Genomic DNA, 23,916 nt, shown 5'->3' on the forward strand with positions numbered 1-23,916 from the left:
AGTGGAGGGCTGTTCATCATCCAGGCTAGGATCAGGGGCCCCTTGTTGTGCCACAGTGTTCCTCCTGGTGTTGACAAGGTCCATCAGCACCCCTACAATGGTGACCAGGGTGGTGTTAATGGACTTCAGTTCCTCCCTGATCCCCAGATAGTGTTCCTCCTGCAGCCGCTGGGTCTCCTGAAAGTTGGCCAGCACTGTTGCCATCATCTCCTGGGAATGATGGTACACTCCCATGATGTTGGAGAGGGCCTCGTGGAGAGTGGGTTCGCTGGGCCTGTCCTCCCTCTGTCGCACAGCTGTCCTCTCAGTTCCCCTGTTTTCCTGTTCCTCTGTCCCCTGAACCGTGTGCCCACTGGCACTGCCCCCAGGTCCCTGATTTTCTTGGGGTAGTGGGTTTAACTGGGTTCCCTGTAGTGGTGGACACACTGCTCCTTGACATGTCCTGGGGACAGAGGGATGGGCCCGCTGGGTGGGTGCTGTGCTGGTGTTTCCTGAGGGGGGAGGCTCTGTGGTGGCTTGTGCCAGTGTCAGGGGAACCGACTGTCCCGAGGTCCCAGATGGGCCGGGCTGGTCATCTTGATCCAGAATGTGCAGAGATGCTGTCCTCACTGTGGGCCTCTTCTGTGGGGGGAATGGATATGTCTGGAACCTCCTGTCCGGTGACGTTGGGTAGGGGTCCTGCAGTGGTGTAAAGGCATGATTATTGCATCTGTGTGGGCCATTGTGTGCAATGAGTGAGTGACCCTGTACTCCAGTGCTTGCATTCTTGTCTAGGTCCTTGTGTGATATTTGGTTTTGGGTCTCTGTGGGTATCTGTAGTGGACATGCTTTGGTGATGGGTGTCCCTGGTTTGGTGTTGCATGTAGGGCTTGCTGTTGGGATGGGTGGGTTGTGATAGTGGGAGATATGTGAGGTATTGGAGTGATGGGGTGAGGGTTAGGGTGGGGGTATGTGATGGCATGCAGGTAGGATGGGGGATATAATAGTTAAGAGTTGACTTACCAGAGTCCATTTCTCCTGCTATTCCTGCAAGGCCCTCAGGATGCAGTATTGCCAAAACTTGCTCCTCCCATGTTGTTCGTTGTGGGGGAGGAGGTGGGGGTTCACCGCCAGTCCTCTGTACTGCAATCTGGTGTCTTGAGACCATGGAACGCACCTTCCCCCGTAGGTCGTTCCACCTCTTCCTGATGTCATCCTGTGCTCTTGGATGCTGTCCCACTGCGTTGACCCTGTCGATGATTCTGCACCATAGCTCCATCTTCCTAGCAATGGAGGTGTGCTGCACCTGTGATCCGAATAGCTGTGGCTCTACCCGGACGATTTCCTCCACCATGACCCTGAGCTCCTCCTCAGAGAACCTGGGGTGTTGTTGTGGTGCCATGATGTGGTGTGGGTGGTGTGTGAGGTGGTGTGTGTTGTGATGTGTGAGGGGATGTGTTGTGTGTTGCTTGATGTGCGTGGATGTTGTGTGAGTGATGATGTTGTGTGTCTGTGGATGCTAGTGTTGTTTCTGGTGGTGTCTCTCTCTGCCTTCTTTCGGAATTTTTGGTAGTAAGGGTTTGTGGGTGTGTGTTTTATATTGGATTGGGTGTGGGAGTGGTGTGTGTATGTGTATCAGGTGTGTGTATTTCGATTTGTCCAATGTGGTTGTGTTTTGTAAATGTGTGTGTATTTTGAACACAGCGGTGTGTACCACCAATGGAATACCGCGGTTGAAAGACCGCCGAGTGGATTCGTGGGTCATGATAGTGTGGGCGTATTCCTGTTGGCGTGACGGTGGAGGTTTTGTTTTCGCCAGTTTATCACTGACCTTTGGTGTGGCGGACTTGTGTGGGTGTCTGTATTATGGCGGATTCCGAGATGTGGGTCGTGATAGCTGTAGCTGAATTTTGCCGTCACATCGGTGTGTTGGCGGTCTTCTGCACGGCGGTAAGCAGCATTTACCACCAATGTTGTAATGAGGGCCTATATATTTCAGGCTCCAGCCTCATGACTCCACCCCCTTTCCTCTGCCACACATTGAACCTCAATATATGGGTTCCAGGAGTATTTTGTTTCTAATTCCAGCCTTGGTATACATGTGGGGTGGTGGGGCTTTGATATCTGTGTTCACAAAAGAGGTGGATGCGAAATCTCAAGGGGGTGCTTTGTTTGTGAGCCCTGACGTGCTTGTAATATGCATGTTTGCTTACTGTGGTTTGCATTCCTGGTGTGGCACCGAGAGAGTGTGTTTGTGTGTGTGCTGGCAGTGGCAGTAGTAAAGGTAGATGCAGACAGTGCCACAACAAATGCAGACAAGGTAATCAGCGTGATGCTGGTAAACTGGATTTAAGGTGGACTGAGGCGGACGGGCAGGTGCTGCTGAGTCAAGGCACATCCAGGTCTTCCCGTCTGGAGAGGGAGTGACAGAGAGAAGGCAAATGGTTCCTCTTTGCCACATCAGGACCCGAGAGGCAGCCCCAAGACCAGACACGCAGGCCGGCCATCTCTTTGTTTGTATTGTTCTATGAATGAAACTAACACAAGCATGTTTACAACACAATACTGCAGGGTTCCATTGGTTAACCATTTGGTTGCAATATAAGCTACCTTGCTTCAGACATTAAAGGTGCAGTAAATGTCAGGCAAGACAGATCAGTGTGTTGAGCTCCTGCTGCGGAGAATCCGCGTGTGACCTACAGTGTACAGCTTGAGAGACTTGAACTTTGATGATTCCAGTACCTCCATACACCCGGACTGCCCTAGCACCTGCCATTTAAGACACAACTCACTGTCGCGTCACCACCGAGTAAGAAAGGAGGCGCCCTCACATCCCATCTCAGCCCGGCAATGATACAATATATAGAATTAAATCATGCAGTAATATGATGCATTGTCAATCAACAGATCTGAGCGTGAACTTTTTAAAAAACATTTTAAGTGTGCTCATTACAGTGCACGGGTTATATTATGACTGCGCCTATATATCACAGAGAAGGAGGGGGACATGCAAAAAAAAAAAAATTCTGAAGGGGAAGTGCTCAGCATTGGTGCATATGCATCACTTTGTGCTGGTGTGGCAGTAAAATCATGTATTTGCTTTCCCCCATAACCCAGAAACAAATATTCAACGCACTTTATTCCCATGTGCACCTACTTTTAAAATTGTTTGCAATACCAAAATATTTGTGCTGTGTTCAGCTGTCTGCGTGGACCTGAAATTAAACTCGGGTTTGTCTTCCCTTCAGTGAAATAAACGGGAACGCCCTATAGCCCTCTATTACAGTGACTCAAACGTGTGTAACCCGGGGTGGCGTGAACCCTGTCATGCTGGAAGCCAAGCGGAACTACACGCAGTGCTTGGGACAGCGGCATCGAACTGGCATCCACGGCTGATCAATCTAAAGAACTCTAAGTTACAACTGGAGACAAAGAAAGAACATTAAACAAGCTGATGGCGGCCATGAGCATTAGCGTCGAACGTATAGGGAAAAAAGTGCATGTAGTGGTCAACACATACGCTATATTATCAGCTGTGCTCACCTCAGAGCAACAGACATGGCTGCCAACAGTAAGGTAAACAAGTTCCACACACAGCGACACACCTTCCTCATTTGTTTATTCATTTATTTTTGTGAACCGCTTAACAAAAACAAGTGGCAAACATACGAACAGACCTCTCAGTTATTATCCATGTAACAGGGTCAATGAAAAGCGTTCGACTGCTGAAGGGAGGAAAGGAAGGACAACATGAGAGCGAGGGTGGTTTCAAGGGACACCTTTAAGAGGCAATGCCAGTTATAGCCTTTTGGGGCCCAGAGCTGCCCTCTCAGAGTTTTCTGTACATTTTTGTGCCTGGTTTTCATTTTTTACAGTGTATTTAGTTTCTGTAAATAAATTGAAAGTTGCATATTCTCTGTATTTAAATGCAGGCTTGTGGGATCATACTCATACAAACATCACACTTTCAGTCACTAATCAGCAGGGCACTCCCTTGAAGCAGCTCTCATCGGAGCACAGCAGCTGGTCTTTTATGGCTATGTCAGAGGCAACGAGGAAATTAAAGCTCTCCATTACAAGCCAAACGTGGGAGCTAAGATAAATGAGGGGGACTGGAAAAACCCCTCTCTGCTGTTCGTTGTATTTGCAGAGGGAGCTGGTGGGGAGGAGGGGCTGAACACACACCCACAGTGTAAGACCAACAGGCAAATTCTAAAGAATAAAAGTCCCCTACAGAAGAGATAAACAGGACATAGGGTAAATATACAGTACTTGGTCCTGCTCCCAAAGAGAAAAAGGCAGGACAAAGAGGCAGAACTGACCACTAGCAAGCAAGGATTTTTGAAGGACACTGGAACCAACAAATGAAATCTCTTGAATTTGCCTGAACACATATTATAAGTATACTTAAAAGTATACAACAAGTTGAACGCTACGCTCGACCTAAAAGTGCAACTGCATGGCTTTCTACCACTTTTGAGGAAGAGTGGCAAACTTATTAGAGTGCCATACAGATACTTGACAATTAATTTTACAACACACACCAGGTACTCATTGATCTGAGAGAAAGTTGTGACACTCACTGCAAGCCAGCTGAAACATTGTCTACATACTACTTCCACGATATTGTTTATTGGACATTGCGAAATACAAATGACTTGTGTATTTAGGACAAGTGCAAAACTGACTGGTTTGTGATTAATGTGTTAAACTAACCTGCACTTATTATAAGGATACTTCAAGCCACAGAGGAAGTATGTGACCATCTAGAGACATTTATGTCACATAACATCAACGCCACAGTCACTATCCCTTTAACACACAGCAAACAGTATTTTGTTACGGATAATACATGGCCCTACCTTCCCGAAACCTCTTAAAATGATTGATTCCGAGTTTCGTCAGTGAAAGAAATAATATGGTTGCCGAAATGCAAAATACGTGTTAAATGTGTACCGGAGAATATAAACACCAGAAGTTGCAGCGAAAAAAGCTGAAAAACTTGTTATTGTTTTCATTGTTTAAGCATCAACTGCAACTACGTAGCTTGCCTTTCACAATACTTGCTGACTCTGGTTCTGTTTTGTGATGTTAAAACTGATACCTAATATGTAATACTTAATTACATTACAGTTGCTGGCCTTTTATTGTTATTGGTGACTAGTATTGGCCCAACTATTATGAAATTAGAAAATTACACAGAAACATTTATACAGTAATTGCAGTCTTTAATTTATTCTTACTGTTGTAACACATAACTTTGGTTCCCTTTACCTCTACACAGAAAATTATGTAAATAAATTCAGATCGTTAAATAATAAATATATGTTGTAATGCAACATAATCGGAAAAAAAATATATATATATATTTTTAAGCGGATTTCTAAGAAACAATTGACTAATGCTTAAGGCAACATAACTTGGAGTTGACAAATGTCCTAATGTAGATTTTTTCTTATTTCAGATGCCCCTCTCCTAGAAGACATACACACATTTCATTACACAAAGGTATGCTCAGGGTACAATGCACTCATCAGCACAATGCATACAACACAAACCAAGACATACTGGTTACCTGCAAACACGTTCCATAAGCATATTCCAGCTGGTCCCTTTATTGAGCGATAAGGAACTTTTATAATATTGTGGATGCAGAAGCCAAAACTAATCAGAGAGAATGACATGGCGGTGCAAAGGAACAGGATAATGGTCACATGAAGGGCTGCGTTCAGCTTCTTCACCAGATGTGGAAAAACTGTAACACAGAACAGTTGTTATTTGAATCTGTATTTGCTGTATCTACTGTATCTGTTTGATTTTTTCAGAATTTATGGAACACTAGTTACAATATTGAACAATAAATGAGTCACTATAACATGCACACAGTAACAAATTCACAGAATATTCTGCCCACTAGATGAATAATCTAGAATACAGTAGCCTGTGGTACTCAGGGCCACATCTATTCAGCTCTTAAAGGGGTAAATACGTTTTTGTGACACACTATGGCAGTGGCGGTTCCTCCATTAGGGCAGAGGAGAGTCGCCTCCCCCCCGCCAGCAGCAGCCGCTGCAAACCTGCAACAACCAAACGATAATAAACTATGGCGGTTCATTGGGGTATTACAAGGACAAGGAGATTGCACTGTGCACTACCCTCAGTGTGCATGTGTGTTTGGCTTGCTGTCTCGGGCCACCCAAACACACATGCGCACAGGGCTCTCTCCAGCCTGGCAACACAGTTTCCGGGCTGGAGAGAATCTGCACAGGCTCCCAGTCTCGCTGGGTGGGATCTAACAGCCAATCCTAACGCTGCTCTGAGCAGCATCAGGATTGGCGCAGGGCAGGCTGGAAGCCTGTGCCTGCCTGGAGCGATGAGGGAGAGAGGAGCGGGGCGGTGAGAGAGCGTAGCAGGTAAGTTTGATTTTTTATATTTTTAAACATTTTATTATTATTCCCCGCACGTCCTCCCCCAATGGGCTGTACCCCCCCCTTTTAAACCCTGGGAGCCGCGACTGCACTATGGGCTGATTAGGAACTTGGCGAAGAGGATTACTCCGTCACCAACATGACGGCTATCCCGCCTGCTGTATTACAATTCCATTATATCCTATGGAACTTGTAATACGGCGGACAAGATATCTGTCACGTTTGTGACGGAGTAATCCCTCCGTCAATGTCGTAATCAGGCCCATGTCTCAAAGTTCTGGTCATTAACATCTAGGCCTCCATTGAAGAAATTGCCCCAGGAGCTGCAGAGGTTGCCTTACCCCTTCCGTAATACCGATTGTGAGGGTGCATAGTTAATAATGGACTACTGAGCTGTGGAGTGGAGGTTTAGAAAAAAACTGAGAATGTGAGTGTCTTATGTCCCCTTCCATCGGGAAGCTAGGGTGCCCCTGCGCAGGAAAAAAGTAGGGCTGTCCTGCTGCCAGTATCTGTGATGGAGGTAACTGCATCCTAACCCAGGGGGTGGGGTTTTTCTGCTGTGATGTGACTGTTTTTAAAGGGCATAAGAATTGTGACTCTACTGCAGATATCTAATCCTGGTATGCACTGGTACAGACAGAGGCCATACATCCTTCTGGCTCTGGGCCAGTGTTTAACAAGTGAACTAATTGATCAGCATACCACAGATTTCTGAGATCGGATGTTCTTGGAAACTCTCAGGCTAAGCTTTGTAAACAATAGTCTAGACACTCTCAGGTTAGAACTCTTATCCTGCCTTCCTATTTTTTTTCCCAGCTCTCAGGAAAAGCTTCCCCACCTATGACAGAAGAATGCTATAGGGAACGTTCAAAAAATGACTTTATAGGTATGTGAAGGAATACTCACAAATGCCTTTATAGTACTATTTCACATCTTCATAAATGCCTTTGTGGACTCAAATGTGAAACCCCAGGTTCGTAGAAAATGCAATACATACATTCTTTTCTATTTGAGTTAATTTCCTATCAATAATCCTTGAATAGTAACATTTTGTTCACACTTCAGATGATTATGGGGCCAATTCACAAAGGCATTTAAGAGGACGTGAAGTAATACCCCAGGACTCAAGCACTCCAGTACTTCACACACTCGTAAATGCCTCTGTGATTTGGTACCCACGTGCTTCAGCTGATAATTAATTTTAAGATCAGGGGATGAACATCCCATCTCTCTTAGCAACCCAGAGGGGTCTGCTTCGTCTAGAGCCTTTGAATACACTCATTGCCAGTAGCAGGGCAGTTACAACATGATGACAGGAATTGTAGGGGCCTCTCACATTTTGGTGACACACTACATGCTTCAAAAACCAATGCTCAATCTCTAATGTCTCAGGTGATGGTGTGCTCTACCACTTTTTCCTGAGTACTCCTAATTAGGCAGAAGCTTTGAAACGGCCCAATTATGCAGACTGAATTAGTACCAAATTACAATATTTTGTTACACAAACGTTTCCTTCATCTTATGCTGATCCCTACACCTTGAATAAGTGTCTCAAACATTTTTTCAACCTCTGGAAACCATAACATTTTAGGTGTAGATGAGACTTTCTTTCCGGTGATCTGCCTAAGGTAGCAAAGTAAGCCGTAGAACTAGCATGAATACCAGGATATTCTAAGCACTATCACTTGATCAAAGGGAACAGCTTCCACCCTTCTTTCTGTTCCATCTTATGCTAGGTGCTTTGCATTTGCATGTCTGTCTGAAATGTTTCTTTATTCTTTTGGACCAATCGCCATTAATCCTGCAATGAACTCCATCACTTCTTCAAAAGAACAGCTTATAGTAGGAAATGACAGAGAATTCTAAACTTTACCCTACATTTTAGAGAAGGCACCTCCACCCCTTTTGGTATTTTTGAAGTAAAGTGCAATTAAAAGTCTATTTTTGGAATACTCTATTTTCCTTACCTGAGTAGTAACATACCAATGATGTATTGATATCGATACTTATCATCTACCATATGATATGTACATATTAAAACTACCTATGTAAATCTCAATACATTGACTATATATTTAATAATATCACTACAGTTCTTTTCCTCGATAATGTCTGCATTTTGTCTTCATTTACTAGGTTTACTACTGATTGACAACTGAAATCCATGGGGACAGATTCACACATGATCAGTTGCAACAGTTACTGCATGCTTTGACTTTATTGCTTCTATAGCCAGGTTCTAAGAAACCATAAAAATCAGTAACTTAAGATGAGATCATACAGTTTACTAACTAATTTAGTAACAAGCTAAAGGGCAATTAATCCCATATTTTCCCATTTTCCATAACAAGCTGAACTCTCTATTTGTCTCCATTTGAGATTAAAGAATATCTATCCTCTTAGCAATCAAACAATATAAAAACTGAGAGTACACTGGGTCTTACAATTTTATATTTTTGGAGATGTTACACATCATTAGGGTACAGGAAGGGATAAATGATGTTGTCCCGAATAACCTGAAATTCAACCGTGGTAATTCTACACCTAATTTCCCTGTATTTTAATACCGCATACATCACTTTCCGCTATACCATAAACATACATACTTTCTAATCATCTGAATATTAGTACAGTGACTCCACTCACTGCATTAACCCAACCTTTTTTAACCTGTGCTGCTTTGTATAGAGCCCCAGGTATGGCTAATGTCTGGCATATAAGTGCAATGATTCATTGATTGATTGACTCTCCTCAAAGAAAGCTTTAGGAACCTGGATTGTTATGCAATGAAGTGAGGAGGGAGAATAGTTTTGATGAAAGCTGTGGCTGGATTCTAACAGAGCTAAAACAATTGAAACTCAACTAAGTAACCTGTTTCCAAGCTTTGCACAAGCAGCAAACTCATCTTCTAAGGGTAAAATATTGCAACAAAAATTGGTCATAGGGATCATGGGGCATATACAAAAAGCATAGAATGTTCCATAAGAAACAATGGTGTCTCAAAAAACAATATAAGGAGACAGTGCAGGCCACATTCCTCTGATTCACCTTCAACTCAAACTCCCCACTGAAACAATACATTGCTCAGATAGTCTAATTCCAACTCTTTCCTGAACAAAACTAAAACCTTTTCTCCCAGAAAAAACTTCAGAATGATTGTTCAAGCCATAGTCCTCTCCCACCTAGAGGGAGGCAATACTCTTTCTCAACGGCACCACAGATATCACCCTCACTCCACGAAAGGCGTCCTTCATTCAGCAGAATGGGTCATCAAAGGGCTGAAGAAATCTAACCATGTTACCCTTCACTAAAGGACCTGCACTGGTTTCCCCTGGAAGCCCACATTATCTTCAAGATCAGTTGTATGAGTTACAAGCCCCGCTACTCAAAGACCTCTGTCTACAAAGCTAATAACCTAACAATATATGATTGTCAACAACAAACAATGAGCTCAGACATTGCCAGATTAGAGACTATATACTGCAGGGAAAAGAAAACAAGTCTTCACAGTATACACCCACAGGATCTGGTAGAACATCCTGTCCAACATCAGTACAGCACCAACCCGCCTACACTTCAGTAAGAAATTGAAAACTCACCTCTTCAAGGAAAACTACTTCATACAGGTGGGATTTTTACTTTTTTCACTAGCTATACTCCCTTCTCCTAACTCCTCCCATTCATGTATCCCTACTGAGGCCTACTCACAAGCCAGTTAGCCAACTGAGTTCAGGTTTTAGAAAAACCAAAACATACATACATGCATACAGTATGGTAAGCTGGGACCTATGCACCATTTACAGCTGACTGGCAATATAGCATGTAGCATAGACATTGGTAGTTCACATCATAAAAGGCTATGGAGGAATATAGGCTAGTAACCTGGCTGGCCAACACTGGAAACTCTTCAATCTGCAGGGCTTTTATCAGTCCACATACACATGGTAGATGTTTCATATGGACTGGCTGAAGTAATGTCCATTTGCCACTGGTCTACTGGTTTGTTTCCTGGTCTACTGGCTTGTTTCCTGCTTTGCTTTCTATATCTCATGGACCTCCTGCACTCTCCAGGATCAGGAGAGAAGGTCCACGGGGATATGATGTGGAATCATTTGTCCTATGGATCAGCAAAAGGTGATCTTCCTTATCCCTAGGAGCAGATTTCCATTCTCAGACATTCAAGATAAAGCCACAACCACTGTTTCTCCACAATCAGTAAAATAAGAATTCTCTGAGAGAGCTGTCTCTATACAACATGTGAGTAGCGAGGCAAACTGAGCAGTTGATTGGTGACAACCCTTACGTTAATCAGTTTCCCTTTCTAATATTTACAACAGCATGCTTCAGGTTCGTGTATGTTAATAGCATACTTTAATACAAAATTGGAAGCACCACGCTGCGTCACTTTAGAAACGCAGGGATGCGCCGTATTTAAGGCCTATAAACACAGCCCCAAGTCTTTTGCCAAGACTATGGCTAAAGTTTATGTAAGCGATATGACAACTTCTATAACTTATGCAAGGGTTATAAAAAATAATCAGTGCTCCCGTTGATTTCGTTATATTTTATGATATTAATCAAATTTGATATTTATAGAATTTTTGTAACAAATGTTAGAACTATAATGTTTTTTCCAATTCTCGCACTTAAACACACAAGCCTGACATTTGTTGTACCAACATGGTCTTTTAAGAATATATGGTCTTTTAGATACAAGTGGAATACTTACCTTCTACAGCACACGTCAGATTTGAAATATGTGAAGCTGTACAACATTTTTACTCCCAATTACAGCTGACGTAGGAGAGTGTTGTGGCAATGTAGGCACAAAATGGGCTTCATCTGTTTTAGAGACAGACTTGTAGTCTTTTGTACAAATATTTGGGTTTGGCATGCTACAATCCATAGATACAGAATTCCTCTTTCAAACTTGCATACAAGTTTGAATGTTGCAAGTTGGCCTAGATAATTACCTATTTTTACAACCGAATTACCAAACTTTATACATATGGAATTTCACACAAAAAAATGTTTAGGGTTAGGTTACCATTTTGTATGTTTTATATTAAGAGCAATGGAATCATTGTAAAGAAATTAATTTCAAAGGCACCGTACTTCCATTTGTTGTTAGAAATACTGGTATAAAGCAAGCTGGAGCAAGACAATTTCCAAGCTCTTACATCAAATGTATTAACAAGAATGACATTCCCCACCCTCATTATCCGTATTTATATTAACTATATAATGCTAGCCATAAATTATATTTAACCCCTTAACTACCTGGGTGTCAATGCACGTCAGCACCAGACATCTTTTCTCGCATTTGCACAGATCTTGTTCATTCATGGGAGGGGCATGCCTCTTGACATTTACTCCTCATACCCATGATGCCTATATATACCTCACATTGGCATACTAGGTACATACTTTTATGATATACATTCGTCAATGTTACTAGGGTGTTTAAGGGCTTAAGGACAGGAAAGATAAACATTATAATATTAATTCATCATATACTAAATAACACAGAGACTCAGACTGGCGTAGAACTATTGTTCCAAAAGAAAAATATTAATACTCTATGACAATTATTTTCGCTATACATATTTGTAAAGAAATCCAAGTCTTGGTTTAAATTAATTGCTTCTACAGTTCTAACGAATGCATCAGCATGTAGTTAATACGGCAGCGAAGAGCAGTGGTCAAACAAACCTATTGATGCCACAAAACCAGCAAAAGTAAATGGTATTAAATTTAGTGCTTCCACCTTGAATACGACTCAGTTTTTTTCACATTCTGTTTCAGGCCTGTGGATGAAAAGCCAAACGTGATGCTGGAGCGTTTTAATTTCGTGAAAAGGAAACAAGAAGTGGACGAGACTGTGGAGGAGTAAATTTCGTCTCTGAGAAATTTGGCTGCAAATTGTAATTTTGGTCCAGCGCTGGATACCTACATCAGAGATCAATTTGTGTACAATTGTTTCTCTAAGAAAATACAAGAGAGGATTTTAAGTTGCAGGGATCCTCTTCTTTCTGAAGTAATTGATATGGCGAAAAGCATTGAAAGAGCTATGGTGTCATCCAAATGTATTTCTTCTGTCTTCTAGTAACTGTGTGATTAATTCCTTCTAAGGTTCTGATTCAATTAATGCGCTTGTGCTTAAAAATAACATTATCAAACCTGTATATAAAAAGCCAAATTTAGTATGTTTTAGATGTGGTTCTGCTTCACATGTAGGCAACAGTCCTAAATGTCCAGCTTTAGGCAAAAAATGTATTAAGTGTCACAAAATAGGTAATTTCCAATCTGTGTGTAAAGGTAAGAGTGTACTTCAAGTTAGCAGTGTCTAAATTCAAGATGATATTGTCACTCTGCAGAATGATTTTGATAAGATGGTCCTAACCGTTGTTTCTACAGTTTTTATTCAACCAAGTTTCGAATAAAAATGTCCCTTTTGTGAAGTGATCATTGCTACACGTTGAGTATAATGGCTGATTCTGGCGCACCATTCTCTATTATCTCAGATCAGTTTTATTACGCTCAATGGTCTGATAAGTTTCACATGCATAAAACTGATATTTCTCCCAAGGCATATGGGGACAATGATATTGATATGTTAGGATTTTTCATTGAAACCTTGTCATGTTTGGGTAGACAAATTACTTCTAAAATCTATTTTGCTGTCAAAGGCAAAAATATTTTGGGCTGGCAAGACTTAGCAAAGATTGGTTCTGAGAAAACCTGTACAAGTCAATCACACTCAGATTTCTTACATAGGTGACACTGTTGATGATTGTGCTCTAAAAACACTGCTAGATGATTTTCAAGATGTTTTTAACTCTAAAATTGAAAAAATACACAAATTTGAGCATGTGATAAGGTTGAAGCAAAATGTTATTCCTGTAGCTCATAAAGTCAGAGCTATTCCGTTAAGTGTGAGAGAGGATTTAAAGAAAAATTTGGATGATTTGATCCATGAAGGTGTAATTACTACCACTGATGCTTCTGAGTGGGTCAGTCCTATTGTTGTTGCACACAAAAGGGTGGCGAGATTCGTTTATGTCCTGATCTGAGATCCCTTAACAAGAATATCTTAGTTGATTGTCATCCTTTACCAAAGATTCAAGATCTTTTTACAAATATTGGTACTGCAAAATGTTTTAGTTTATTGGATCTTAAATCTGCATAACACCAAATACCTTTAGCACCAGAGTCAACTGATCTCACTACGTTTGTGACTCCTTTTGGAGCATATACGTTTTTGAGATTGCTTTTTGGGTTGGCTTCTGCTGCCAGTGTCTTTCAAAAATTTATGGATCACATTTTGAAAGGAATCGAGGGAGTGCAGGCTTACCAAGATGATGTACTCATTTTTTCAAACTCTGTTGCTGAACATCTTGTCATTCTAAGAAAAGTTTTGAATTTGTTCAAAAAAGTTGGTATCACTCTAGGACCTAAAAATGTCTAACTAATAAGTTGGATTATCTAGGTCTTTCCATTTCTTCGAATGGCATTAAACCTAAGTTGTCACTTACTCAAGCCATTACTGATGTTGACCCTCCAAAAGATAAAGCTACACTTAGGTTGTTTCTGGGCATAACAGAATATTATTCATGATTTGTTCCAGGTTATGCTCAAGTAGTACAACCTCTACGGTCTTTGCTTAAAAAGGGCATATCTTTTGTTTGGGACAGTTCTTGCGATGAAGCTTTCAATTATGTCAAACAATTGATTATAAAGGCACCAGTGTTATCATCTTATATTTCAGGTCATAAATGTACCATCACGGTTGATACTAGTCAAAAAGGGTTGGGTGCTGTCCTTAGTCAGTGGGTTTCAGGGCAGGAACGTACTATTGGATTTGCTTCCAGGAGTTTGAATCTGGCAGAATCTCACTATATTACAATTGAAAGAGAAGCTCTTACGTGTTCTTGGGTTGTTGAAAAATTCTAAACTTTTATATGAGGTACTCTATTTGAAATTTTTACAGATCATAAACCGTTATTACATTTGTTGAATGGAAATGGAACTGGTAACGCGTCTTCCACATCGGTTAGGTTACTTTCTAGCCTACAAGAGTTCAATTTTGAAATTAAGTATATTTCTGGAGGTCGAAATGTCAGGGCAGACTGCCTGTCCAGAATGCCACTACAAAGTGTTGGCCTAGATTATGAAAATGATGAAACAGAGTGTGTTGTGGCAATCATTGAGGATGTTTTGGACTCTGTGGGTAGTATTGAATATAAAGATTGGATGGATGCACCTGAAAAGGATGCAGTTTTGCAGAAAGCAACAGTTTATGTAAGGGAAGGGTGGCCAAAAGAAAGCTCTGACTCTTTTAATCCCTTCGCCCAAATTTCAGCGGAACGTTCGTTAGTAGAAGGAGTTTTGATGCGTGCAGATCATTGTATTCCACCTGCATCTTTACGCAGTAGTTTAATTGAGTCTGCTCATCGAGGGCACCTAGGTATTGGAGGTACTTCTAGAATCTTAAAAGAATATTTTTGGTGGTCTTCAATGGATAAGAATGTGTCTCAATGGATTGACAAATGTGAAACTTGCTTGCTATCTGATAAACACTGGAAAACTTCACAGACACCGTTACATTGTGTTCCTCTCCCTGTTGAGTCTTGGAACAAAATTGCATTTGATATTGCAGGTCCTTTTGATTTGTTACCCCATGAACAAACATTTCTTATGGTAGTGGTTGACTACTATTCTAAATGGGTTTACTTTGAGTTCACATATACGCCCAACACAGCCTTTGTGATAAAGTTTTTACACAGGATTTTTAATATTGAAGGGGCACCAAAAAGAATTGGTTACCGATAATGGTTCACATTTCACCTAAACTCAAATGAAAAACTTTCTAGATTCACATCACATTACATTTTTGAAGGAGGGGATACAAACTGCGCTTGCTATTAATACTTCGGTGGAACATTTTCTGAATAAAAAGGTTTGGTCTTATTTGATTACCCCGCATTCGACTACAGAGGTTTCTCCGTTTAGGCTGTTAAGGAAAAGGGATCATAGGACTGTAGTCTGTCCTGATTGGATTAAGAACTTAGCAGGGCAACCAAAATGTTATTCTTGTTTAGATTCAACTAGAGTGAGAATTAATGCAACAACCAGACAAAATTTGCAGAAAAGTCATTTTGATGCCACACATCGTGTAAAAGAACAGAATTTTACCTTGGGTGATTGGGTTTTGATCAAAAGTCCTGTTAGAGTTAAAAAGGGATCTTCTAATTATTCTTCACCAGTTTGCATATTTAAGGTATCTAAGGGTTCCTTATTATTGGATAAAAAGGGGTGGTGGAGTAGAAGATGTGTAGTTAAACTGTCTGATGAACAGGCAAGAAAGATTTTGGATAACAAAAACTTCCAGGAAGATGATTTACAAGATACATCTCATCTGTTTTTTAATCAGAAGCAAAATGTTGATGTACTCAATGGTTTGGAAACGTTTCATTCATTAGAGCATGATGAAGAAATTTTAGATTTAAGTTTTTGTGCTCCAGAAAACAATCAGTCTGTTGCAGAGACTTCACAGGTTGCCAAAGAAAGTATTCACTCTCATGATAAAGCTTGCAAGACATGTAATGTTTATGTACTGTCAAAGTACAAAGATTTCTTTGTTTATTAATGTGCTATGAAGTAGAACGTTTGTTTTGCAAAAGGGAAAGAAGATGTAATGTTATATACAGTCAAGCTTTGTATGATGTCATGCACATGCATGTGCATGTTAAGAAATTCCATGTATTCTTTTGTTGTTGTTTGAATGTGTTCTGGCTCGCAGTGTTTAACCGGTTGTGTGCCTGGGACAAGGTGGTCTCATCCTCGGCACCAGTTGCACGAGACCACCTCGACCTGCTATGGGCCCCAGGGGGAGTGCTAGCGCTCCCCCACGATGGCCAGGCACACCCCTCCCCCAGGCAGGGATGGAAGGGGAATCGCTTCTCCTTCCACCCCGCCACCCCTCCGTGAGCCCCCCATGGCGTCTGATGACATCAGCGCACATTCACGCGCTGACCTCATCAGAGGCCTTCCAGTGCCGGATCACGTGGAGGGGGTCAGAGAAGCCTGGAAGGAGAGGAAAGGCCTTTCCTCTCCTTTCAGGCTTCTCTGAGGATTTCTGCTGCCCGATCCCAATGCAGAAATGCCACTAGACACCAGGGAAATTTTTGGTTTTGTTTATTTCAATAAGGAGAGCGGCCCCTTGCGCAAGGGCCGCTCTCCAGGGGGGCAATTTATAATGCAAATAGGCCGATCTGCCCCTAGGGGGGGCAGAATCCCCCCTAGACACCAGGGATTTTTTTATTTTTATTTTATTTGTGGGGAGTGACCCCTTAGGCAAGGGTCGCTCCCCTGGGGGCAAAACATTTTCTAGCCCATTTCTGCCCCCCTTGGGGGCAGATCAGCCTATTTTTTTTTTGCCCATCTGCCCCCAAGGGGGGCAGAAACCACTAGTCACCAGGGATTTTTTTATTTACTAAATAAGGAGAGCGGCCCCTTGGGCAAGGGCCGCTCTCCAGGGGGGGCAATTTGTTTTTTGGCTGTTTCTGCCCCCCTGGGGGGGCAGAACTCCACTAGACACCAGGAAAAATGTTCTTTTTTTTTTTTTTAAATGTTTGGGGAGCGATCCCTTGGGCAAGGGTCGCTCCAAGGGGTGCAAATTATTATTAGGCCATTTCTGCCCCCCTGGGGGCAGATCAGCCTTGCGATCTGCCCCCAGGGGGGGCAGAAACCACTAGACACCAGGGAATATATATTTTTGTGGGCTATTTGAAGTACGGGGAGCAGCCCCTTGGGCAAGGGCTGCTCCTCGGGGGGCAAATTATTTCTAGGCCATTTCTGCCCCCTGTTCTGCCTTCCTGCTTATCTCGTATCAGAGCTTACAGAACATCTCTGGAATGCACTTCTGAGTTCAAAGAAGACCTTTATTGTTGTTAATTCTTCCCCACCCACAAGTTCTTGAGAGACAAATTATTAGATTTCAAGCACAAAAGTAGTTGCAGCAATGAAAACAACATATATCACAGTACTTCTCAGTTGCAATGTACACAGCAGATTCTATATATAAGATATTCAATGCAAAGCAAAACAAATTAAATTCTTCACCGTGTGAGACCTATATACAGCTCCATCTTTCTGGGGTCTGCAAGTTGATGACTCCGGTCAACTGCGAGAAAGAGATTATCTACCCACACGGGAGACTGGCAACTGGCGCCAAGTTCCAGCCCGAAGTCAAGCAGATTCGAATCTAAATCTCTGAAGCCCGAGTCATCCTTACAAAAGCGTACCCCCTCCTCTCAGACTCGGGAAAACTACGCAAGCCTTTGGAGACTGGCCAGATCTCCTAGATTTCTCCTCTTCCCAAGCCTGAGCAGAAAGGAAAACACCAAATGTACTCTCTCTTATCAGGTCTAGGCTGGTGTGAAGAAGACAGAAAAACATAGCTTGGAAAAATACAGCTTGGATTCTCAACTGCAATGTCTAACTCCACGTTAAAGGCAATAGGCAGCTAACCTAAATATCAAATGTAATGTCTAATGTCATGTCAAAGCCAATAGGCAGCTGAGCTGAATACAAAATGTGATGTCTAACATCATGTCCAAGCCAATAGGCAGCTGAACTGAATACAGAATGCAATGTCTAATATCATGTCAAAGCCAATAGGCAGCTGAGCTGAATACAAAATGTAATGTCTAATATCATGTCAAAGCCAATAGGCAGCTAAACTGAATACAGCATGTCAAAGCCAATAGGCAGAATACAGAATGTAATGGCTAATGCAATGTCAAAGGCAATAGGCGGCTAAACTGAATACAGAAAATAATGGCTAATGCCATGTCAAAGCCAATAGGCAGCTAGGCTGAACAAAACATACAATGTGCTACTGGTGAACATTGAGCAACTAATATGCGCAGTGGTGAAACACAAAGTCATTGGTCAAACACAATTAATAGCATCACACCCCCGCTGGGGGAGAAACCACAAGACACCAGTTTTTTTAAAAAAAAAATTTATACTAACGCATTAGGGGAGCGTCCCCTTTGGCAAGGGCCAATCCCCGGGGGGGGGGCAAAATATTTTTAGCCCTTTTCTGCCCCCCCGGAGGCAGATCATCCTAATATAATTAGGCGGATTTGCCCCCGGGGGGGAGAGAAACCTCTAGACACCAGTAATATATATATTTTTTAATTTACTTTATGTTTTTATGTATGGGGAGCGACCCCTTAGACAAGGGTCACTCCCCTGGGGCCAGATCAGCCTATTTTTGTAAGGCCAATCTGCCCCCTTTGGGGCAGAAACCTCTAGACACCATGGATTGGTGTGTGTGTATGTGTGTGTTTTGTTTGGAGAGGGCAGCCCCTTGGGCAAGGGTCTCTCCCCATGGGGGCACATTACTGTTGGCCATAACTGCCCCCCCTGGGGGCAGACTGGCCTATTTTGGAAGGCCCATCTGCCCCCACCAGAGACCAGGGAAGATTTTGTTTTCAAAATAAGAGGTTGGGGGTATGGCCATACCCGCACCCCAAATAAATGGGGCCAAAGTTGTTCTGCCCACCAGTGGGCAGATTGGGCAATTACCCCCGATCCACACACTGGGGGGGGACAGAAAGTCTTCTAGTTGCCAGGGAATAAAAAAAAAAAAAAAAGAAAATAGTGGGGTGGTGGCTACCAACCATTATGGGCCTGGTTATGCCCCCACCCGAACTGAAGGGACTAACAGTCTTTCAGCTCTCCCCCGCACACTAAAACATCTTATCCCATGGCAAGCAGGAGGACATTTGATTATTTTTGGTTTTTGTTTTACATTTGGGCCATGAGAGCTTGGTAACTCTCAGAATCGTCTCACTTGGAATGGTGAGGGCTGCACTTTTTTTTTACTTTGGCACGCTGCCATGTAGAAAAATCCACAAGACCTAGACACATCTGAAAACTAAACATCTAGTTGATTTCAGGGTGGTGTGCTTCACATGCACCCTGCACCATTTCCTTACCCACAATGCCCTGCAAGCCTGCAACTTTGCTGGAAAGCACACATTTTTCCCACATTTTTGTGATGGAACGTTCCGGAATCTGCAGTAATCCACAAAATTCCTACCACCCAGAATTGTCTCATCTATACCGATAACATTTCTGCTGCACTTGTCAGCCTAAAAATGTTTTTTTTTCAAACTGCCCTTTTGGACCCACTTTGGTTCCCCCTCAATTTCGACGTGTTTTTGGCTCTTCCCTGTCACAAACACTTGGCCCACTTACACAAGTGAGGTACCATTTTTATCGGGAGACTTGGGGGAACGCTGGGTGGAAGGAAATTTGTGGCTCCTCTCAGATTCCAGAACTTTCTGTCACCGAATTGTGAGGAAAACGTGTTTTTTTAGCCACATTTTGAGGTTTTCAAAGGATTCTGGGTAACAGAACCGGGTCAGAGCCCCACAAGTCACCCCATCTTGGATTCCCCTAGGTCTCTAGTTTTAAAAAATGCACAGGTTTGGTAGGTTTCCCCGGTGGTGGCTGAGCTAGAGGCCAAAATCCACAGGTAGGCACTTTGCAAAAAACACCTCTGTTTTCTTTGAGAAAATGTGATGTGTCCACTTTGTGTTTTGGGGCATTTCCTGTTGCGGGCACTAGGCCTACCCACACAAGTGAGGTACCGTTTTTATCGGGAGACATGGGGGAACGCTGGGTGGAAGGAAATATGTGGCTCCTCTCAGATTCCAGAACTTTCTGTCACCGAAATGTGAGGAAAACGTGTTTTTTTAGCCAACTTTTGAGGTTTACAAAGGATTCTGGGTAACAGAACCTGGTCAGAGCCCCACAAGTCACCCCATCTTGGATTCCCATAGGTCTCTAGTTTTCACAAATGTACAGGTTTGGTAGGTTTCCCTAGGTGCCGGCTGAGCTAGAGGCCAAAATCCACAGGTAGGCACTTTGCAAAAAACAGCTCTGTTTTCTGTCAAAAAATGTGATGTGTCCACTTTGTGTTTTGGGGCATTTCCTGTCGCGGGCACTAGGCCTACCCACACAAGTGAGGTACCATTTTTATCGGGAGACATGGGGGAACGCTGGGTGGAAGGAAATATGTGGCTCCTCTCAGATTCCAGAACTTTCTGTCACCGAAATGTGAGGAAAACGTATTTTTTTAGCCAAATTTTGAGGTTTGCAAAGGATTCTGGGTAACAGAACCTGGTCAGAGCCCTACAAGTCACCCCATCTTGGATTCCCGTAGGTCTCTAGTTTTCACAAATGCACAGGTTTGGTAGGTTCCCCTAGGTGCCGGCTGAGCTAGAGGCCAAAATCTACAGGTAGGCACTTTGCAAAAAACAGCTCTGTTTTATGTCAAAAAATTTGATGTGTCCACTTTGTGTTTTGGGGCATTTCCTGTCGCGGGCACTAGGCCTACCCACACAAGTGAGGTACCATTTTTATCGGGAGACATGGGGGAACGCTGGGTGGAAGGAAATATGTGGCTCCTCTCAGATTCCAGAACTTTCTGTCACCGAAATGTGAGGAAAACGTGTTTTTTTAGCCAAATTTTGAGGTTTGCAAAGGATTCTGGGTAACAGAACCTGGTCAGAGCCCCACATGTCACCCCATCTTGGATTCCCGTAGGTCTCTAGTTTTCACAAATGCACAGGTTTGGTAGGTTTCCCTAGGTGCCGGCTGAGCTAGAGGCCAAAATCTACAGGTAGGCACTTTGCAAAAAACAGCTTTGTTTTCTTTCAGAAAATGTGATGTGTCCACGTTGTGTTTTGGGGCATTTCCTGTCGCGGGCGCTAGGCCTACCCACACAAGTGAGGTATAATTTTTATCGGGAGACTTGGGGGAACGCTGGGTGGAAGGAAATTTGTGGCTCCTCTCAGATTCCAGAACTTTCTGTCACCGAATTGTGAGGAAAATGTATTTTTTTAGCCACATTTTGAGGTTTTCAAAGGATTCTGGGTAACAGAACCGGGTCAGAGCCCCACAAGTCACCCCATCTTGGATTCCCCTAGGTCTCTAGTTTTAAAAAATGCACAGGTTTGGTAGGTTTCCCCGGTGGTGGCTGAGCTAGAGGCCAAAATCCACAGGTAGGCACTTTGCAAAAAACACCTCTGTTTTCTTTGAGAAAATGTGATGTGTCCACTTTGTGTTTTGGGGCATTTCCTGTTGCGGGCACTAGGCCTACCCACACAAGTGAGGTACCGTTTTTATCGGGAGACTGGCGGGAACGCTGGATGGAAGGACATTTGTGGCTCCTCTCAGATTCCAGAACTTTCTGTCACCGAAATGTGAGGAAAAAGTGTTTTTCTAGCCACATTTTGAGGTTTGCAAAGGATTCTGGGTAACAGAACCTGGTGAGAGCCCCACAAGTCACCCCGCCCTGGATTCCCCTAGGTCTCTAGTTTTAAAAAATGCACAGGTTTGGTAGGTTTCCCTAGGTGGCGGCTGAGCTAGAGGCCAAAATCCAAAGGTAGGCACTTTGCAAAAAACACCTCTGTTTTCTTTGAGAAAATGTGATGTGTCCACTTTGTGTTTTAGGGCATTTCCTGTCGCCGGCACTAGGCCTACCCACACAAGGGAAGTACCATTTTTATTGGGAGACTTGGGGGAACGCTTGGTGGAAGGAAATTTGTGGCTCCTCTCAGATTCCAGAACTTTCTGTCACCAAAATGTGAGGAAAAGGTGTTTTTATAGCCACATTTTGAGGTTTGCAAAGGATTCTGGGTAACAGAACCTGGTCAGAGCTCGACAGGTCACCCCATCTTGGATTCTCCTAGGTCTCTAGTTTTCACAAATGCCCAGGTTTGGTAGGTTTCCCTAGGTGGCGGCTGAGCTAGAGGCCAAAATCCACAGGTAGGCACTTTGCAAAAAACACCTCTGTTTTCTTTGAGAAAATGTGATGTGTCCACTTTGTGTTTTAGGGCATTTCCTGTCGCCGGCACTAGGCCTACCCACACAAGGGAAGTACCATTTTTATTGGGAGACTTGGGGGAACGCTTGGTGGAAGGAAATTTGTGGCTCCTCTCAGATTCCAGAACTTTCTGTCACCAAAATGTGAGGAAAAGGTGTTTTTATAGCCACATTTTGAGGTTTGCAAAGGATTCTGGGTAACAGAACCTGGTCAGAGCTCGACAGGTCACCCCATCTTGGATTCTCCTAGGTCTCTAGTTTTCACAAATGCCCAGGTTTGGTAGGTTTCCCTAGGTGGCGGCTGAGCTAGAGGCCAAAATCCACAGGTAGGCACTTTGCAAAAAACACCTCTGTTTTCTTTAGAGAAAATGTGATGTGTCCACTTTGTGTTTTGGGGCATTTCCTGTTGTGGGCACTAGGCCTACCCACACAAGTGAGGTACCATTTTTATCGGGAGACTTGGGGGAACATAGAATAGCAAAACAAGTGTTATTGCCCCTTGTCTTTCTCTACATTTTTTCCTTCCAAATATAAGACAGTGTGTAACAAAGACGTCTATTTGAGAAATGCCCTGTAATTCACATGCTAGTATGGGCACCCCAGAATTGAGAGATGTGCAAATAACCACTGCTCCTCAACACCTTATCTTGTGCCCATTTTGGAAATACAAAGGTTTTCTTGATACCTATTTTTGACTTTTTATATTTCAGCAAATGAATTGCTGTATACCCGGTATAGAATGAAAACCCACTGCAAGGTGCAGCTCATTTATTGGCTCTGGGTGCCTAGGGTTCTTGATGAACCTACAAGCCCTATATATCCGCGCAACCAGAAGAGTCCAGGGACGTAACAGTATATTGCTTTCACAAATCTGACATTGCAGGAAAAAGTTACAGAGTAAAACGTAGAGATAAATGGCTGTTTTGTTCACCTCAATTTCAATATTTGTTTATTTCAGTTGTTATTTTCTGCAGGAACCCCTTGTAGGATTCACACATATTACCCATCGCTGAATTCAGAATTTTGTCTACTTTTCAGAAATGTTTAGGTTTCACACCCATTTCTGTCACTGCCTGGAAGGAGGCTGAAAGCACAAAACATTGTAAAAATGGGGTATGTCCCAGTAAAATGCCAAAATTGTGTTGAAAAATTGGGTTTTCTGATTCAAGTCTGCCTGTTCCTGAAAGCTAGGAAGCTGGTGATTTTAGCACTGCAAACCCTTTGTTGATGCCATTTTCAGGGAAAAAAACACAAGCCTTCTTCTGCAGCCCTTTTTTCCCATTTGTTTTTAAAAAAACTAAATTTTCACTGTATTTTGGCTAATTTCTTGGCCTCCTTCAGGGGAACCCACAAAGTCTGGGTACCTCTAGAATCCCTAGGATGTTGTAAAAAAAGGACACAAATGTTGGTAGCTTATGTGGACAAAAAGTTATGAGGGCCTAAGCGAGAACTATTCCAAATAGGTAAAAAAAGGCCTGGCACAGGAGGGGGAAAAGGCCTGGCAACTAAAGGGCTCTATTTGTGTTCCGAATGAGAAAGGACAGTTTTCGCTCGGAAGGCACAGGAAGAGGTCGTTATGCTGTGGGCTCTTATTTTGGATAAG

The 23,916-nt window shown here is 42.8% G+C and overlaps 1 protein-coding gene across 1 annotated transcript in view; it reads right to left on the bottom strand.

Moving 5' to 3' along the window:
- CLRN2 (clarin 2) overlaps positions 1-23,916 on the bottom strand; it is a 122,557-nt gene that overhangs the window by 42,378 nt on the left and 56,263 nt on the right. Inside the window, exon 2 of the mRNA XM_069234745.1 lies at positions 5,555-5,734. Coding sequence (XP_069090846.1) covers positions 5,555-5,734 — 180 coding nt within the window. The remainder of the gene's footprint in view (positions 1-5,554; positions 5,735-23,916) is intronic.

This window comes from Pleurodeles waltl, chromosome 1_2, assembly GCF_031143425.1.
Source record: "Pleurodeles waltl isolate 20211129_DDA chromosome 1_2, aPleWal1.hap1.20221129, whole genome shotgun sequence".
Taxonomy (NCBI): domain Eukaryota; kingdom Metazoa; phylum Chordata; class Amphibia; order Caudata; family Salamandridae; genus Pleurodeles; species Pleurodeles waltl.